The sequence below is a fragment of the Malaya genurostris genome, chromosome 2, assembly GCF_030247185.1.
Source record: "Malaya genurostris strain Urasoe2022 chromosome 2, Malgen_1.1, whole genome shotgun sequence".
NCBI classification, from domain to species: domain Eukaryota; kingdom Metazoa; phylum Arthropoda; class Insecta; order Diptera; family Culicidae; genus Malaya; species Malaya genurostris.
The window spans coordinates 72,694,497-72,715,700 of NC_080571.1; the positions used below are offsets into that span (position 1 = coordinate 72,694,497).

Here is a 21,204-nt window from a genome sequence, read left to right on the forward strand (position 1 = left end):
GTAGTACTAAACCCTATTAACATAAATCTTCTGCAACTGTTTAATTGCTAACCCACCTTGGCTTGTGTCACCAGGCTAAGGTCGACGTACCAGCCTCCTTTCCGAGCATCGGCTATTGCGTTCATTATCACACGATTGAAGCTCACCTACTTGAATTAGAACCTGCATCGGAATCGGTAGCGGGGTAGCGAGTGGTAGCGGAAAGCGAAAAATGTAAGTTCGCTCAGAAAGTGATTCGATTGAGCACGCGGCATGCATTAGAATGCACGGTCAAGTAGAACCATCGGCTATGCATTGTGGAAGGCTTTTACAGGTCACACGAGTATACGAACTGGCTTTTTTGCTTCAAGTGCAATGCTGGTAATTCGCAGGTAAGCTAGTACAGTTCTGGACTGATTTCCACCTGTATGAAGTTTGGTAATATTTCAATATTACAAATAAGCGAACTGAACTGATTGAATCGAGTAAATATTCTTAATAGTACAAAAATTTGTAATCAAACAAAATGAATTTCAACATTTTCACTAAACTTTCAAAGAATTAATCTGATAAAAATAAAAATAAGCTGTTCACCTTACAGCCAAGCAAGGGCAAATCTTATTGAAAGGATTTAATAAATCTCATTCTATCACATGGAGTTTGGTATAATGTTATTACTAATTGAGGGGGACAAACCGGGTCGCCCTAGATTCGGTTAATATTTCTGCGTCGAATCTGCAGCGGGACTCCGCGGTGAGGTTTCAGAATCAGCTCAGATGCCAGCAGGGGTTCGGTGCCGTCCTTCGGTAGGACAAATTCGTAGTGGCGTAAAAGTTTCGATATCACACTTTTCATTTCATTGATAGCGAATTTTTGTCCTGAAAAATAAAAAGAAATGAAATGGAAGTTATTTATCGTATTCATACTTATTGGGATAAAACTTTTGCACACATCTTTTGTAGAGAAAACCATTCGCTTCTCACGGATGGACAAACTAATTCTACTCAAGACTGCTATTTGTATTTTTAGCATTAAAAAGCACAATAATGTACCTACTTATTTTTTAAATATTTTTTAACGTTTCATCTTCGACTACATTAGCAATTTATGTTAAACTGCTAATGACATCTAACGGTTAAACACATAGTTTTCATCTCTTTTTAAAGTTCTCTTATTCATTAGGTTGAAACTAGAGTAAACATATGGTAATAATTTTTGATAAAACATTTTAAAGTTTATTTTATCTTACAAAATGAAAATAGATTTGTGTCGATTGGTTCAGTAGTGTTTATTCAATGGCTGGGAGCGAGTAATTTCAAAGAACTGTACCTCCGAAAATATTCGAATTTCGATTTTGAAACTTTTGTTTTACCAATAAATAAAGGATCGATTTTGCAAGGAGCTACCCAGCAAGAAAAAAATTTCGACAGTGTTAAAATAAACCTTGACTCAAAAAACGGTCGTCTTCAACTTCCCTCCAACAAAGAAGAGTTTAGGCAAAAGAACAGAATTTTTATAACCACGCAAAATCAGCCACCCAAAATTTTTTTTCATCTATTTATTTTTTCTCGGTATTCGAAAATATTCGACACGTATTTTTTTATTTCAATATGGTACGTGGAATTTTCGAGATATGTATTTTGGAGTTTTGCGTTTACAAAAAAGAGCCTTTTTTCAACAGCCCACACACTAAGAAATATTCGCGGAATTCGGTAATTTTTTACCGAATTTTCAACAGCTGAACGTTCGGTAATTAAATTGATTACCGATCGTTCGGTAATTGCTGAACTGTCAAGCAACTACCTTAAACTGTAAACCAAATGGATCTAACTGATTGTTCGGTAATTTTTTGTTTGTTTGTTTTTTTTTTTTGGTTGAAATTCTGGATTTTCAGATTTCAAAAAACAACACAAATTTACAAAAACGAATGAAGAAAATTTCAACCATTTGTGGCTATGCTTTTATTCCACGATTATGCACAATCCGTCGAGTTCATCAGAAATTACCCTCGAACGATTTGTGTAGGCAGCAAGTGGACAAATGATTTATTATTTTCTGCCTCTAAGTAAACAAAAAGCTTTTAGTGGTTCTAATGTTTTAAAAACTTTAGAACCTGTACCTCAATCCATTCGATGAACTCTTCAAGATTTTTTTCGTCTGGTTAATAAAAAGACACTCACTGAAAATTTTTATAACTGTTTGACAGTTAGTTTCACGACAATCAGTTTTCACAGAAGTTCGGTTATTGGAAGATAATTTTACCATACGGACAGTATGGTTTTTACCGTATTCGGCGACTATTCAGATTTACCGTATGAATTGTTTATCTATTTACAAAATTCTGTAATGAAAATTTACTTAAAACTGATCGTCCAGTAAAAATTTGCATAATTATTGTAAAATTAAACTCATGTACCGAAATATTGGTCATTTCTATAGATTATCAAAATTTCTCGTCAAAAATATTACCGAACAAAGGAATTAAATCTTAGTGTGTATACTGTAAAATATAATAAAGGTACAAAGATTCGTCCAAGATATGAAATGTGAGTCTTTTCCTTAGCGATTTTCCAAATAAGCGATTTCCTGAAACAACATTTAAAGTTAATTTAACGAAAAAAAATTAATAAACAAATAAAAAAGGAGGGTGGGCAATGTCAGAGACATAATCGGATGTCGTGAATACGAAAACAACTGACATGTTCCTTAACACTTCCGAATATCAATTAGTTGATCAATTGTATGAATTATGCAAGCATTCCCCTTTTTTCACATTTTTTGCAAAAACAAAGAAGGCTTCACTTGATCTCGATTACTGTGAATTTCACACAGCGAAAAGTGCACAATTCTAATCAAACTGTTCTAGATTTTCACTAAACTAAGGATATTAACCTTTCGATTTGCGAGCAAGAAATCCTAATAGTTCTTTAAAAAACTTTTAGAGCCATTAGAACGGCTGATTTTGTGTGATGCTCTCCACCGTTGTCCTCTTTTCATTGTTTTTTCACCAATGCAAACAACTGGCAGCTATGACGTAATCGCTCTTGTCGGAAACGAAACTAGCTTTGCAAACGACACACATTACATCTGCTCGCAGTGGCGATAGAATCCAAACTATAGATGGGCAATTCGCCCCTGAGCTGTTCCAATGAATCGAATCATAAGAGTGAGATCACAGCTCTTTTCAAAAGAACCGCAGCTCAGCAGCTCACTCATTTGTACGCCGCATTGAGAAGAGGGGAATAGGCTACGAGCTAACGGATCTTCGGCTCTTGAAGAGCGAGTTCTAAATGTTTGCACCAAGTTACGCTATTTCTAACATGTCTGCATCTATCCTTTTTCAACGGATTGAATAAGACATTATCAGTAATAAATCTTACCTCTCACGGCGCAAGAAATACGGGTCACAAAATAACCATCAGTTCAATCTAAATGAACTGATGAGCTGATGCATCGAATCGAATCATTTTGGTGAGCTGATCGGTTCGGAGCTGCTCACCAATATGAACTGTTTCGCACACCGCTAATCGAAACTGATCCAATTTTTTTTAAGATTTTTTTTTACGTGATTTCGTCGATTATTTCATTTTGGATTTGCATTTCTTTGAAAGAAACTATCAGGATGCTGAACGGGATTCTTTCCTGCCTTTCAGAAGGACCAAATTGTGGAACTCACTACGATATTAAGCACTGTTCGGAACATTTTTCTTGAACGATTTGTTGTACAGCAGCAGATATTTTGTTCTCTTCCCCAGAACACGTTCTGATTGGCTGGTGTTGACATGGGTTAAATCAAACAGATTTTTCAATAGTGTACTATTGAAATACTTCAATGCTGTTGCTTTACACGTTTAAGTTGAAAAATTTGGATTCTGTTGGTAGTTAGATTATATAAATCCTTTCACAGATCACTGAGCTATGAGCTTTAAACATACGAGAAAGGCAAACGCGCCTTATGAATTATCCTCTTTGATACTCGTTTATACCAAACATTTCAGAAAAAATTAATTTTGAATTATTTGAGATTATGCCACACAAGTGAAAATTTTATCATAAAATTGTGATCATATTTCCGATGGCGTGTAGCAAAAATTATGTTGATTCGTTAGATACAATAAGAGATATTCACGATCAAAAACTTGAAAAAACGTGATCTCTCTCAAAGGGTAAATTTTGAAACGCCCCCCCCCCCCCCCTTAGTAAAGTAAGTCGTATGCACGACAAAATTTCAAACTTCTGCCTATTTTTTTTCTTTTTTTAGTTAAAAAAAGTAGCCTTAAGGGTTTAACTCAATCTTGGCAAAGTTTCATAGTGGAAAGATTAATACTTTCGTAGCAGTGAATTTTTCAATCACGACCCGCACCCGCGGAGTACCGCAGCGCAACTTGCTCGAATACGGGCTTATCTTGTCGACACATGTCGCGCCACTGATCGAATTCTAACTTTGACGTTGTTAGCAACGTTTCAGTTAAGATCACGGTGTGAAAATGAATTCAAAAATCAAAAATCGTTCAACGATTTGTTTTAGTCTTTGTTAAGACGTAGAGCCGTCTTGAGCTAGTTTAATATGATCAGTATCTAACGTGGAAACAGATTGGTAAACTGACATGTGAACACAATGATGTAATGAAAACCGCGGAAATGTTACCGCAGAGACGTGACTCGAACCCTTAGCTAACTCCTAACCGGAGAAATTGTTTTACCAATTAAACTACATGCATATGAAAACACATGAAGAGAAAGTCCGATTGATTGGACGAAACATAGGCATGCTTCAAATTCAACAAATTCAACAGAAACACATACAATGATCACGAGTCAATTTCTACCCATCTGTTCTTGCCGCACGATACTAATCAGGGATGTCAGGTTCACAGATTAATCAGATTTTGAATTTTCTGCACAGATTTTAGAAATGACACAGATTTACAGATTTCTGAAAATGATCACAGATTTTCACAGATTCTGGAATAAATCACAGATTTTCACAGAGTTTTGGAAATCGAGCACAGTTTAGCACCAAAAAGTACAGAGTGGTAGAGGCAAAAGGTACAGAGCGTGTTGGTTGTGAGACCTTTTTTTTTCTCACTAAATTGAGTTCGATCTGCTAAAATGGTACGGAAAATGAGTAGTGAGACCTTTTTTGTTTTTTTGCTCACCAAATTGATTTTGAACTGCTATTGGGGTACGGAAAACGGTCACAGATTTTCACAGACTGGTTTTGGGTTTGATCACAGATTTTTGAAAAAATGACCTGGCATCCCTGATACTGATTCTCGACTTTTGTTTTTGTCTATTTCGCTATCTACGAGGTAACACACGATAGTTTCATCCATCGATTTAATAGATCTCCACTAGTGTGAGGTAGCAGCAGTGACGATTGTGTGATCTCAAACACAATTGTAAAGGTACACAAACCTTTTATTGACCTTCAACGATTTGTTTTATACCGTTTTCGTTTATTGATCAGAGCAGCCCGAAAGCTGACCCAGAGTCGCCCAAACAACGGTTGATTTGTTTGTTTTAGCAACCTGAGGTCGCTCTAGATTGGACTCCAATCGCGTAGTTTCGCTCTGAAAATTTTCTCGGGTCGCACCACGCATCCAGCCAAGTTTGTTTATTTTATCTTTTTTTCATGAGTTGTTGTTTAGGGCGCGTACCACGTATTCGTTTTACTCGGAGTCAGAGTAGCCCGCGTCTAGGTTCAAAAAGGAATACGGTATTAGTCTTTGTTAAGACGGAGAGCCGTCTTGAGCTAGTTTTAATATGATCAGTATCTAACGTGGAAACAGATTGGTAAACTGACATGTGAACACAATGATGTAATGAAAACCGCGAAAATCAGTATCGTGCGGCAAGAACAGATGGGTAGGAATAGACTCGTGATCATTGTATGTGTTTCTGTTGAACTTGTTTCCGTCGATACGGGACTGTAAGTGAATACCGTGGTGGCTGAGTACAGCGAAGCATGCTTTGTTTCGTCCAATCAATTGGACTTTCTCTTCATGTGTTTTCGTATGCAGGGTAGTTTAATTGGTGAAACAATTTCCCCGGTTAGGAGTTAGCTACGGGTTCGAGTCCCGTCTCTGCGGTAACATTTTCGCGGTTTTCATTACATCATTGTGTTCACATGTCAGTTTTCCAATCGTTGCTGCAATCCATTTAACTTTAAGACTCATGTTAGCAAAAATCAAAAACATTCGATAAAAACTCACTTTCAAGGATCACATTGAAGGAATCCAGGCAAAGTGTAATAAATATATTAAATGTTTATATCTTCTTATAAACAGAAATTCTAAGCTCTGTCTAAATAACAAATTGTTAATTTATAAACAAATTTTCAGACCAGCCATGCTTTATGCAGTACCAATTTGGTCAAGTTGTTGTTCCACCGGGAAGAAAACGCTTCAAAGGATTCAGAATAAAATTCTGAAAATGATTTTGAAGCGTCCTCCATGGTTTAGTATAAATGAGTTACACAGACTCACAAATATAGAACCATTAGATGTAATATCACATAATATTATAAGCAAATTCCGACAAAAATCGATGCAATCTTCAATTGAATCGATTCGCTTTCTGTATTAGTTAGTAAGTCAGTATATAAGTTCCTTTTCCCCATTACACAATACAAGTAGGTTTAGAATTTTCCCTACACAAAAATCTCAGAATTTCAGAAGCAAATGATGCCCTCATGGTAATAACCAAATCATATATATATATATATATATATATATATATATATATATATATATATATATATATATATATATATATATATATATATATATATATATATATATATATATATATATATATATATATATATATATATATATATATATATATATATATGTATATATATATATATATATATATATATATATATATATATATATATATATATATATATATATATATATATATATATATATATATATATATATATATATATATATATATATAATAGGGCTGAAAAGTCACCACTTGTGGCTGAACACCCAATTTGTATCTTAATAATTTAATTTTAACTCATATTCCATTAAATAGTTATTTAAAAACATTAGTTGAGTCGGGTTCCGTCTTCCCTTCTTAAGAAATTCGATTTTTTGCAAGCAAATGATGTTTTGTGTGCTCCGTGTAGGCAGAAAGCGAGTACAATTGGAGCAAAGGATTTACGTGAGTATTAAAATAGTCATGACATATAGTTTTGGAAAAGTTGCGAAATGATGTAATTTTCACTATTCTGCTGTGAGGGAAAATTCAGTCAAGATTTTGTATCTTTATTAGATTTTGCAGTGTAGGCTGTTGAAAATAGGCTCACTATTCTGCTGTGAGGGAAAATTCAGTCAAGATTTTGTATCTTTATTAGATTTTGCAGTGTAGGCTGTTGAAAATAGGCTCTTTTTGTAAACGCGAAACTTCAAAAAATCATATCTCAAAAATTTCACGTACCTTATTTATATAAAAAAAAATACGTGTCAAATATTCTCGAAGTCTGATCTTGCATCCAGTGTTCGGTCTTTGATTTTCTCATATAGAAAGGTTATGTGGTTATGCTTCAGTGTTATATACCATTCGACTCAGATCGATGCGATTGCAAAATGTCTGTGTCAGAATGTATGTATGCAAATGAATGCAAGTAAAATTTTGAGCAATAATTTTTCTTTTGCATTTGAAATGTCTTAGGATCCTTTAGAAAACTCTCGTATTTGGATCCGTTTCCGCAATTACAGCTTAAAATTCTCTTCAAATCTTCCCGGTCCGGTTTAGTGCCGAACACTTCCGCGCATGGACGTCAATATTCTCTCACACGTTTCCAAGTGTGTAATCACACTTATCCGGCATAGTACCGACACAAAACGGTACCGGATGAATGTGTATGCACTAATTCACCGTGCCAGAACTGAACTGGATCGGAAATGTTTGAGTGGACCTTCATTGGTGTAAACATTAAAATTTCAAGATTGCTTTTCCATAAACAACCAACCATAAAACGAGGGCAAAATTCTTAAAATTGGTTAATAACAAGATCTTGTTAGTTGATGATTGAAAAACTCACTCACTTTTTCCTTAGGTGGCTGCTGAATTTTATTTAGAATAAAGTTCCGGATTTGCTTAAAATTGGTCACAAACCTTAGAAAGCTCGATAAGTTCGATTTTTCGTAGATTGATTTACCTATTTTCACAAACGTACATTCTTATGACTCTTTCATATGTCATAAAATTTATCCTGACTTCCGATTCCGGTATTACGAAGTGATGAGTATTAAAAATTTCTATCCATAATTTAAACCGTTCGAATATACGAGTACAGAACATTTTAATTGAGTTTGAGCCACCAACCCTAACTGCTACTCCGTTCCAGATCGAAGATTTGCTGAAACTGTAAAGAGAATTTCTAGATGATCAAATCTGGGACTGTTAAATCACCCGTCAATGTACATCTTCTGATAACCCCGAAATTTATTGATCAGTACCGGCACCGACCAGACCTGAACGTAGATCTCCTAAGAAATATGAAGGAATGTTAATCCAACGTCTTGTACTACTGCACACAACATAAATGTCACGGGAGAAGAATATTTGTTAGTATAAATTCCAGTAATGGTAATATTCGCACGCACCTTAGTCTGTGCTGGTCTTAAGATACTCGGATGTTCCATGAAATACTCGTCACGATTGGTACGATCTTCCGAAAGTACGTACAGCGTTGTGGCTTCGTTGACGACGTTGATATTGTGATACGTAATTTTGAGAAGATGATGGGAACATACATAGGACTAAAAGCCGAAGCTAGGCAAATCGGACTGATTATCATTGCGTAGAGAACAAAATACATGAGAGGAAGAGGTTCTAAAGAAGAAACACTACGCCTTCCATAACGAATATTGACAGACTTGTGTCTTTGGGCTCACTGGTGACCGCCGATAATGGTACCAGTAGAAAGTTTCAGAGGTGTATTTTAACTGGAAATTTGTGCGTACTTTGGACTCAGAATAACCCTTCGATCGAGTAAAGTACGCCACCGCACGAAATTACAAAACGCTCATTAGACCGGTTGTTCTCTATGGCAACAAGACCTGGATTATGTTAGCAGAGTCAGTTGTGTCTAATTTTCGTGGGTTTGAAATGATTTTTGAAATTTTTGTGTAAATCCGGGCAAAACAACAGTGGTGCTTTTCACTCATTGTAGGATAATCACAGGAGCTCGTCCGTTACAGTTCCTCGGTTCAGAGGTCACTGTGGTTGATCAAGTTAAATACGTCGGGGTTGTTCTTGATTCAAAACTGAATTGGTCTGCTCACATTGACTTCAGGATTAAAAGAACTTGCATGACTTTAGGCCAATGCAGACGAGCTTTTGGAAAATCATGGGGACTCAAACCCAGACACATTCAATGGATCTACACAACTATTATTAGACCAATTTTAGCATAAGGATGACCCGGTGAACGACCGCAACTAGGTTAAAGCCGAGTATAAATAAACGATATAAAAAAAAAGCATAAGGATGCCTTGTATGGTGGCAGAAAGGAGAAGTCGCGACAGTTCAATCAAAGCTAAATCATCTCCAAAGGATGGACCTAATGGCGATGACAGGAGCATTCACGACAACTCCTACTGCTGCTCTAGAGGCGCTACAGTGCGTTCAACGACTACATGTGTTCCTAAAATAAGAAGCAATATCTTGTGCATACCGTCTGGAGGTTACAGGGCTTTGGAACAGTAACCCTATAGACTATGCTACTAGCCACACTCGCTTGTGATCTCAAATAGTTACCTGGGATGAGCAAATAGCTCCTAGTGACTTAACTCTCACATGCAGTTTTCCTTTCAAAACATTCAATGTGAAATATCCTCTTTGCGAGGAATGGTTATCTGGTTATTAAAACGATAATTTGATGAATACATAGTTTGTTATACGGACGGTTCTCTGTTGGGTGGTTGTGCTGGTGCTGGTGTCTACTGTCGTGAAATGATTGTAGAGCAGCCTCATTCACTTGGTAGATACTGTACTGTGTCCCAAGTAGAAATCTACGCGATTCTGTGTGGAACACAATCGGCACTTCAGCAGAGAATCTGTGGTAAACGAATTTATTCTTGTTCCAACAGTTAGGCAGTTTAGAAACACTCAGTTCGAATGATTCACGGTCGAATCTAGTTATCGCATGTCGAACTCAAATTAAAGACCTTGGCATTTCAAATGTTGTTTACTTCCTATGTGTACCCGGCCATTCTGCTATTACTGGAAATGAATGGGCTGATGAGTTGGCTAGAGCTGGTGCAATGAATGATTTCGTTGGTGCTGAACCAGCTTTACCACTTTCAACTAGTTGGATGAAGCACAAGATTCATTCTTGGGCTGCATCTGAACATGCCAGCAACTGGCGCAGCTTGCAAACTTGTGCTCAGACAAAAGCACTTTTACCAGATTTGAATCTGAAAATGTCAAAGTGTCTACTGCATTTTTCCAACCATCAATGCAGTATTCTGGTCAGAGCTCTGACTGGACATTGCAAACTCAATTATCACATGGCTACTATTTAACGTGCTGAGTATTATTCGTGTGATTTGTGTGAATGCGATTACGGTACTTTATATCATCTGATATGTAACTGTCCCGCATTGACGCAACTACGTATCTAGGGTTTTGGTACTCCATACATGGTTGAGTCTGTGCATGCGGAGCTAAAATTAATGGATATTCTATCGTTTCTCACCCAATGTGGTAAGAAGATACAGTCAGAAGGGTTCATCGTTCTTCCTGGAGTGAATGAACCCTTTATGTATTGACCTTGAATAGGTTTTAGCAGATTGTTTGGCATCCTTTATGGGGTGCCGAATTTACTTCTGCTCGTACATACTGCGAATCGTTCTGCATTCTCCCGGGAACCCAGAATGGTGTCGGTTTTGTAAAATTTCTAAATCCTCTCGGGCCTTCAAGATATTATTAACTGTGCATTTTGGCACCTGCAGATCGTTCCTTTCGGGGATGCAGAACGATTTGTTTCTTTATGTTTTGTGCTATTTTCCCAACTCGCCCACTTCACAGTTCCCGTCCATGTTTCTTTTATCCTTCCCTTCCGGTTAGGAAATTGATGAGAAGCTACGACAAGGCACAAATCTCGTGCCACTTGAGCCAATTAGTTCTCATTCCTGATACAAGTTGGCTATGAAGTGTATTGTAAAACACTGTCAAGTTCGGCATCGGAATATAATTACCTGACTTGGTTCTATTTTACCGAGATATCTACAGTCTGACTGTTCGCCTAAATGTTACAAAACAATTCACTTAGTTTGGGGTCGATAGTAAAGTTCCCTTGGTTATGAACCTCTCATGATTTCCATAAGAAAGAATCTGCTCATGCCGTTCGAATAAAATCGAAATCAAAGCGTTCATTTCCGATATCAAACTACAACAAAACAACAGTTTCGCATGATCAGACTGTACCACCAAGTCCAGCTGGTCTGCAAGTGATCACCAAGAAGAAGATTTTTGTGTTTTTATGTTTATATAGTAATGGTATGATTATTGTACTCACCGATGCAATTTCTAGGTCCCGCACTGAAGGGAATGTACTTGTATGGGTTGAACTTTTCCAACGACATTTCGCCACCGAATCGTTCGGGAATGAACTCCAGCGGATTGTCGAAGTAGTTTGGATCCCGTCCCATGGTGAAAATGCCGATGATGATGTTCGCTCCGGCCGGAATCGTTTTACCTTCAATGGTTACCTCTTCGACACATCGTCGACCGATCATCGGAACGGACGGATACAGTCGAAGGGTTTCTTTGATTGACATCTCCAAATAATTGAGGTCCTGCAGGTGAGACAGTTCGATTTGCTTCGCTGGATCTTCTCCGATTACGGATATCACTTCGTCGTAGACTTTCTGCTGAACCGCAGGATACTTGGCAAGGTTGTACAGCGTGAAGGACACGGCCGACGTCGTAGTATCGTGGCCTTCGAACATAAAAGTGTCGACTTCCTCTCGGATTTCTAGATTGGTCAAAGGTTTACCATCGATCTTAGTCTGAAGCAACAGATCTAGGAACGCTTCTCGCTTTTTCAATCCGAGCTCGATGTTCTCATTTTCCGTTGAGATGGAACCATTGTTAGCGTGTTCCATCAGTTGCTTCCGACGGGAAATAATAACGTTATCCGTGTAACCGTGCAGGATTTTCAACAGCTTTCTCAGTCGCATATAACTCGGAGTGAAGTAGAAAAACGGCGTCCGTCGGATAAAGTCAAACATACGTGTAATAGAGATAGTGGCCGCCTCCTTGACCGCCAGTACGTATTCTGAATCAGCATTTCTGAGTGCCTCGACTGATGTTCCCATTGCGGATTCTAAAATTTATAAGTCAATTAAATATAACCCGACCCGGCTATCGAATACTCTGATACCACAAATAACATCCAAAGTGTACAACAACACGAACGGAAAGACGTCCAAGGACTTGTTGCTATCGGCGTATTGCTCCAAAATGTCGACGAGGACGGCTGCATTTCTGTCAAACACCTCTACGAACTGGTCCAAAATTCGGAAATGAAAAGCTGGTGTGATGGCTTTCCGCCGGGAATGCCACTTGTGACGTTTACTTAGCAGTAGTCCATCACCGAGCCAGTCGGTGAGAAAACCGTATTCGCTGGATTTATCCGTGAGATGACGATTGGTGAGGATACTCTGCAAGATGATTGCCGTTATTGATTGCAATGATTAGATGCGTTATGATTTAGGAAATTACGCGGTAGTAGCCTTTTAACTATTTAGGATTATGACTGACTGTTGTGCCGATGAGCAAGGCCACAATATTCCACGAAGTTGGTTTCGATCCGTGGTGAAAATTGGTGTTTAAATTTAATGTTACCTTCAACAAAAAATAGAATTTTCAACTAATGAGTATGATTGGTAATGGCATCGTAGAACTAATGTAGTGTGACTTAATAAACAAAAAAAGGCGAACGGTGAAAATTTTGGTTCAGTGCGTGGAAGTTACAGTTATAAGTTGTATTGTGAATGCTTTGAATTTTAAGACTTTAGCGCTAAAACAACTGACAGGAACTTCTTGTTCGCACCAGATCTGCCAATTGTTTTTTTTTTTTTCAAAAATCTGTAATTGGCGAGAAAATCTATCTGTGCAATATCTATCTCGAAAAATCTAAAATGAATTTAGTGAGGATATTGGAGCGAGCAAAAAAAAAGGTCGCTCAACCTGGTTAAGATCGGTATTTATCAGTTAATTATCGGTATTTTAAAAAAACATATCGGTATTCCTGTATCGAGTACAAAAATCGGTATAAATACCGATAAATCGGTATAATCGACATTTTTTCCAATCCGAACCCGACCCGTACGAAAATTTAAAAAAAAATACCCGAACCCGAGAATATTTTTCTTACAAACCCGTACCCGATAAAAAAGTGAAAATCTTTATCCGTACCCGATTCGAACCCGAAAAAAGTCGTCAAATCCAAACAAATCCGACCAATTTCTTTAAACCCGAACCCGGCCCGTACCCGTTGAAAATGGAAAAAATCGGCACCCGTACCCGACGCGAACCCGACAAACATATCTCGACCAATACACGTCGGGTTCTGATTCGGGTCGGGTACAAATATCTTGTACAGACGCCACATGCCGCTCACATCAGGGATGCCAGGTCAAATTTTTAAGCCGGTCTTAAAAAGTATGTGTAATCAAACTGCATCAATGACAGAGGAGAAAAATCGTTTTGGGCGAACAAAATTTAAATCAAGTGTTTACAAGACATGTAAATTATGAAAATGTCAATTTAACAATTGATTTTCATATACCTAGCATATTTGTATGTGTGTACTGAGGGAAACGGACATAGCAAAAAATTTTTTGCTGGAGTCTAATCAAGTGTAAAATGTGCAATAAGCGTTGCTTTAATTTTGTGTCAGTCTTTAATTTTCATTTTCGTTCAAGTCATTTTCTAAGTATTTTTTATGCGGTTTTTTATGCGACTGTTTTTATGCGAATTTTCATAGTTATGCGGTTTTTTCAAATAACGCAAAATTCCACGCACAAGAGGTTTTACTTGCTCCGAGTGTAATTTGTACTCGACTACCAATTACCGCTGTATGAATTTATATGTATCAATTATTCAGCAAGCAGATATGTGCTTCTGTGGCTTAGTCGATTAAACGATGGGCTTTGTGATCTAATGATTCTCGGTTCAAGTTCCACTGCTGCTACTGATCTTTTGTTTTTTATTTCATTCGAGTTCAAGCTATGTAGTTTTCAAATCACACAATTTTACATGTTCTTGAATATAACTTTGTAGGAAATACGACGCTCCATTTATGTGCATGTTATGAGATGTAAAATCACAAATTTTTTTCGAACTGTGAAGTTTCAGAGTTATGCGTTTTTTTTATGCGAATTTGCAGAGTTATGCAGTTTTCAATGCGAATTTTCATAGTTATGCGGTTTTTTATGCGTATTTTCAGAGTTATGCGATTTTCTTTTATGCGTTTTTTTATGTGAAGTTTCAGAGTTATGCGGTTTTTCAATGCGTATTTTCAGAGTTATGCGGTTTTTTATGCGGTTTTTATGCGTATTTTCAGAGTTAGGCGGTTTTTGTATGCGTATTTTCAGAGTTATGCGGTTTTTTTATGCGAACACTTTTTTACGTTACTTCTTTTTACGTAACTCTTTACGAATCAAATCGTAAATGACGGAATCTGTTTTTACGAACCAAATCCCAAATAAAGTAAACTTTTTTTCGAAGTTACTTAGTTTTAGCATACAATGAAAATGATTTCCGGCTCATTTACATTCCATGGGAACTACCACAACATAGGTATTTTTGGAGCGAGTTCAAAAACTAGATTCCGGAAAATGATGTTTGAGGTATTTTGAAAATCCAAGATGGCGACTACCGGTTTATTGATATTTCCTGAAAATCATTGCAATAAGGGTTTTTTTTTGAACGAATTTTATGAATAGGTGCCGGCAAACAATGTTTAGGGTCGTTCCAAAATCCAAGATGGCAACTTCCGGTTTACTGAAATTCTTTGAAAACACTTACAATATGGACATTTTTGGAACAGATTTGATGTGCAGGTATCAACAAACGATGTTTGGGGTCATTTTGAAAAACCCTTACAATATAGTTTTTTCAGGAATAGATCGGATATCAGAAAACGATGTTTGAGCTCGTTTCGAAATTCAATATGGTGATTTCTGGTATATCGTATATCCCAAATTGTAAGGGTTTTTAAGGAATATCAATAAACCGGAAATCGCCATCTTGCAATTCCGAACCACTTCAGAAATCATTTTCCGTTCCGTTCCGAAAATATCCAAATAGTTAGGGTTTTCTAGGGGAATCGACCCAAAACATCATTTTCATCAAATCCCAAATAACGTAAACTTTTTTTGCGAACTACCTCGATTTACGAACCTCCGTTTAGTTCGTAAATGGATGTTTCGGTGTAATCTATTCATGATATGATTATGGTGAGATAGCAATTACGAACATTTTATTTATTGACCGAGATATATGCCTTACCTCAAGAAGCGTTGGGTTTGCAACATAAATTGTAAACTGTGGACCTTGCCAGAAACGAAAGTGATCCCCGTAAACCGCAACGAGATCATCAACTATTTTAATGAATTCTGAAAGAGAAACGAAATTAGTATAGGAGTTTTCATTATAAGTCCAAGGAGGGTTTCACATTTGGAACTTGACCATCTGTTAAAAAAGGTCTTGCAATCGTTTAGTAATCGCACAGGTTTGTTCATGAAACGTTTCTACGATCTTTAGATCTCTTACCACCAAACATCCTTCTGGCTCAGAGCTCGAACATGCGACAACTGGCTTATTAGACCGCTGCCTTATAAACGTTATTGCGATAAAAAACGGTTAACCAAGAATGTCCATGTTAACATTTCGCTTGGTTGTATTGCCTTACAATCACAGTAAAAATTGTCTTTTGAACCGAAGCTCAAAAGGCCGAATGTCATATACCATTCGACTCAGCTCGACGAACTGAGCAAATGTTTGTGTGTGTGACAAATATTGTCACTCACTTTTTTCGGAAATGGCTGAACCGATCCGACGTAGACTTGAGTAACACAACTGTAAATAAAATGATTACCGTAAAAGAACAACTATTCCAAGTCGTTCAAATGAATTCGAGCTCTTGCCTTTTAGAGACATCTTAAGATTGTTTATCAATTTCTTGCAACATTGTAATGAATTTCAAATTTAAAATAATGTTTAGCAAATAAGTAAAGCGATAAATTTTGGCAATTTCCAAAAAGGTGTTCGGTTACCGCACCCCAAGAAATTTCATTAAAAATGGAAAAATATACGTAAAGATTGCAGTTATTCGAAGAAAAAACGAAATTTATACTTTTCGGAGGCATTTTGGACAAAAGTCTTTCTTGTCTGATGGTGACTTTGCCTTGGTTCTCTTGGCCAATGATTTGGATGGTGGCGCCTTGAGTGTTGATTAGGCCGGTCTTCCACCAGCTTCGCGGGATTGAATACATTGCTGCAGTCGAATTTATTGGCTTCTTATCCACTAAGCAACGTTTAATGGCATTAATCAGTACATTAAAGTTCATTTTCCTTGATTTGGACGATTTGATGGAAGTCGCGATGGCTAACAGAACCATAGAACCACAGTTTTTACTTATATGACGGATGTATTGAAGCCGTCAGGTTGTCCACGTGTTGCATATCATCAGAGATGCCAGGTAATACAATAAGTTTAGATAGCAAAAACGAAAAGATCGCGCCAATTTTCAAAAGTCTGTAATTTCTGACGAATGTCTGCAAACAATTGATTGAAAAAAAGTTTCAAAAGTATGTAAAAAGTCTTTAGACGAAAAACATGTTTACATGTTAACTAAGAAATTTAATAATTTACAGACAAATTTGCAGACTATGCACCTCTGCTAATCATTGACAATTTTTCGCGATTTGTCTAAAAAAATGGGGTGCCGGTAATCAAAATCAGACATTTTGAAAACGACGAAAAAAAAATTTCGTTGCGAAAATTTTAATAGCATCCGGTATTAAATCACGAAATAGATTGATTTCACCTCATAAATATTCAATCCACTCACCTTATCGATTGATGCTTTTCAATTTATGATACTATAAAAAAGTCATAAAAAACTTTTCTGTTGATTTTCACGCAATTAAAATTTGTTTTGAGCGTAGCAAAAAGTACAAGCGTCTGTTTGCTTTGGTTTCGGCACAAAAAGAACGTGTTGTTAGTACACACACAAGACATTTGTCGGAATGACGCTATCTGCTTTCTCTCAAAAGTTACGGTGGGGTGCCGTATATCTTCCCCTAAAATTGTATAATTCGTATATAATTGATCGTTTGTATGATTCTAACGAAAAAGTCAACACACTTTGAAAAAATCCTGTGATTTTACATTTTATTAGATGCACTTAAATGGAGCCGCTGTGAACCGAGGAGCACAGGATCACAAAGTTCGTCCGTTGATTCGACTGAGAAACAGAAGCATACATCTGCTTGGCTGGTAAAAGGTGTATTTGAATTCATAAACTCTCACCCGCTAGCCCATTACAGTCGAAACCAGTAAAATTCACGCTAATCCAACATTAAATCTTTATAAATGAATTTTCTCGTCATTTGACAAATTAAGTCTTTCTGAATGTAACGGAATTTCAATTCTACACACTTAAAAATTTTTACATCTTATTAGATGCACATAAATGGAGCGTCGTAGTTCACGCAAATTTACGTGGAAGAACATTCAACATTGTGTCTAAAACTCCATGACATGAAATTCATTGAAATAAAAAAAAAAGAATTTTGTAGCAACCCACCGCGACTTGAACCGTGAATCATTGTATGGCAAGTTCGTCTGATAATCGACTGAGCCACAGAAGCATGCATCTGCTTGGCTGGAAAAAGGTGCATTTAAATTCATACAGTCGCACCTGCTAGTAGAACGCAAGTTACAGTCGAAACCAGTAAAATTCAAGTTCATTAACCATTAAGTCATTACAAATAAAATTTTCCGTCATTTGACAAATTAGGTCTTTATGAATTATTTTTGTTTGTTTGTTTGTTTTATTTTATTTGCGACTTTAACCGTTTCTGGTCATTCGCCGCACTTTATGAATTACATCGTATGAGGGATTAAGTCACCTGTAAAATTCAAATTTTTTTAGAGTGCAGTGTATATGTATCAATTATTCATTAACCAGATATGTGCTTGTGTGGTTCAATCGAATAAATGTCGTGCTTTGTGATCTTAGGTTTCTCGGTTTCAAGTCGCGCTGTTGCTATCGATCTTTTGTTATTTATTTCATTCGATCTCAACACTCTTAGAAAAAATGAAATTTACGCTTGACGTAAATTCAAGCATACCGTAATTTCTTCGGTGATGACAAAATATTACATCTCCTAACATGTAAAAAAAAATTTTGCGTTTGTATCGATGTAAGCTTCAGCAAAATTTGCAAAGTTAATGGTATGACTTATATTTACATGCTTTGAATTGTGAATGTAAGTGAATCGCGACGCTCCTTTTATGTGCATCTATTAAGATGTAAATATTTCTAAGTGTGAAGCAATGAATTTTTCAAATCACACAATTTTACATGTTTTTGAATATAAATTTGTGTGAAATACGACGCTCATTTTAAGTGCATCCTATGATATGTAAAATCACAAGATTTTTTCGAGCTGTGTATGTCCAATACAGATTTCCGTCTTCACTGTTTAAGTTACAGTCCAAAAAATTTGAATTTTACAGGTGACTTAATCCCTCATACGATGTAATTCATAAAGACCTAATTTGTAAAATGACGAAAAATTTTATTTGTAATGACTTAATGTTAGATGAGCTTGAATTTTACTGCACACCAAAAAAATCTGAATTTTACAGGTGACTGAATCCCTCATACGATGTAATTCATAAAGACCTTATTTGTCAAATGCACCCCCTGCTATGGAAGCTGGTTCCTGAAACCGACGCATTTTGTTTTGGTGGCGTTGTTGTCAACAATATTTTAAGCTACGTTCATACCATACCATCAAACCGCACTGGTGTCAAAAGTTAATTTCTTCAAACCCAATATAAATATAACTCTTGTCTAGTATTCTCTGCAAAACAAGTAATTTGACCTCTTTTTGAATAAGAAAAAAAAGTGGTTTGTTATAGTTTGATTATATTCCATCGAAATCATTTCCTTATGTTGGTGCAACCGCATGAAGAAAGATGTGAACACTGCTTAAACACAGCATTTGACAGCGAACTAGAACCAAAAGAACAAAAAATTTCGGCTTCAAGCCAATTGTATGCGAGATGACAATCGCACCACCGGGGTGGTCAAATGACGGAATATTTCGTTTGTAATGACTTAATGTTAGATTAGCTTGAATTTTACTGGTTTCGACTGTAACTTGCGTTCCTCTAGCATGTGCGACTGACTGGATTTAAATGCCTCTTTTACCAGCCAAGCAGATGTGTGCTTCTATAGCTCAGTCGATTAACAACGTGCTTTGCGATCCAATGGTTCTTGGTTCAAGTCGCGGCGCTCGCTATCCAGTATTCATTTTTTTTATTTGAATAAATTTCATGTTATGAAATTTTAGACACAATATTAAATGTTCTTCCACGTAAGTTTGCGTGAACTGCGATGCTCCTATTATGTGCATCTAATAAGATGTAAAATCACAGGGTTTTTTCGAAGTGTGTAGGGTAGAACTAAATCATGAATATCTCGAGTTGTACTAATCGCAAAAACATTTTTTTTCTTCATGCCATCAGGAATATGATCAGCAATTTATAGTTCAATTTTCAACAGTATGAGATAACAATAAGTAACACAAAAATTTAGTTTTCAAACATTTTTGGAAACTCGATTTTTTGTCGCACTCGTATGACAGTTTTGGGTAGTCTGGCACATATCAGTCCTGATGTTCAACTGAACGAGTGTAATTTAGTGACCATAATTCGAAATGCGTAGTAAAAAGTCTGATTCAGGAATTCAACCTCAAAATTCTGGAACAACTTGCACGATATGATTGCCAGGTCTGGATTTTGGAACAATATTTTACATCTGAACTCTGAACCAGAACTTCGGAGCTTCTGAATCATAATTTAATTTCAGAATTTTGTTTCAGAACTTACTTCCTGAGCTCAATTTCCGAGTTCAATTCCTAAATTCAGTTTCAAAATTCAGAATCCGCAAGTTGGAATCGTACTCGGAACTTGGGTCTTGGAATTAGACAGTTCCTGAATTCAGGTTCGGAATTCATGTTCAGAATTCAGAATTGAACATCCAGCTTCCTCACAGCACTTGAATACTATTTTAGCCACTTACATTGTCCAAAGTGGTTTAAGATTGAAACTGCTAGCATTATTTTTTTAATTCCAGAGTTCTTGAAGTCAATCTTGACAATGTCCAGTTATTCCTATTTATGAGGCACAGAAAACCCACAATCTGATTCAAAACTTGGCAATACGACCTACTAAACTAGCATCTTAATCTTTAGCACTTATAAAAAATTATCACAGTTCCATAGACTCGAATCTTCGTCGAGAACTGTAAGGTGAACCTTCTGGTAATTTTTTCGTCTCCAACCACACTCACCTACGGGTGATTTGTTCAGGAACCACAAACCATTGCCAAGGATCGGCAAGGCAGGTGGTCCTCCATACTGCTTGGAAACCTCGTAGGTTCGACCATACTTCCAGTGCAGAAACACAACACCGATCACCACAGCAAACAGCACTAGCACCATCCACATGATGATGCACTTTGCGATCCCGCCACGGCGATGCTTTCAAATACGTTTAGTTTAGAATTGCCCGCTCGATACTGAACTGACGAGGCCCGCTGCAGTTTGGTTTTCTATCGGATTATGGCAAAGTAGCGGCCCAAGTTGGCAACTGTATACTGTACAAGTTGTCTTGTCGGTTGCGCTGCATGATCAGTATCAAGTTCATGGTCTCTCCTAGAGGCAGTAGCAGCTGCAGTGGCTCATACGGACAAAGCGCGCAACCCTCGGAGGTGCCCCGCTTCTGGATTTGAAATGAAAACTATAGTGAACAAAACAAAAAGCTAGTCGTTCCAGTGTAGTATTTCTAATTCCTGTGTATAAATACAACAACTTAATGAAATGTTGATATAATCCATATGTGCTTTAATTTGAACATAATCATCAGCGAAGGCTAGATGTCATTTTCAG

The 21,204-nt window shown here is 36.8% G+C and overlaps 1 protein-coding gene across 1 annotated transcript; it reads right to left on the minus strand.

Annotated features, from left to right (window-relative positions):
- Positions 1–568: 568 nt before the first annotated feature.
- On the minus strand, positions 569–20,862 carry LOC131430823 (cytochrome P450 4d1-like). The gene is made up of 5 exons (XM_058596036.1): positions 20,607–20,862; positions 15,526–15,632; positions 12,392–12,671; positions 11,525–12,334; positions 569–857 (listed from the first exon to the last, which is right to left on the minus strand). Exons 1-5 carry the CDS (start codon positions 20,761–20,763, stop codon positions 685–687), a joined length of 1,527 nt encoding a protein of 508 aa, XP_058452019.1. The 5' UTR covers positions 20,764–20,862; the 3' UTR covers positions 569–684.
- Positions 20,863–21,204: the final 342 nt, after the last annotated feature.

What these genes read in the sequence shown, in the direction of transcription:
- LOC131430823 (XM_058596036.1), bottom strand. Translation starts at nt 20,763, where the DNA reads ATGTGGATGGTGCTAGTGCTGTTTGCTGTGGTGATCGGTGTTGTGTTT. An exon ending in CAAACCCAACGCTTCTTGAG is followed by an intron (nt 12,672 to 15,525) that starts GTAAGGCATATA and finishes ATCATCTTGCAG; the next exon opens with AGTATCCTCACCAATCGTCA. An exon ending in GGGACCTAGAAATTGCATCG is followed by an intron (nt 858 to 11,524) that starts GTGAGTACAATA and finishes TTTATTTTTCAG; the next exon opens with GACAAAAATTCGCTATCAAT.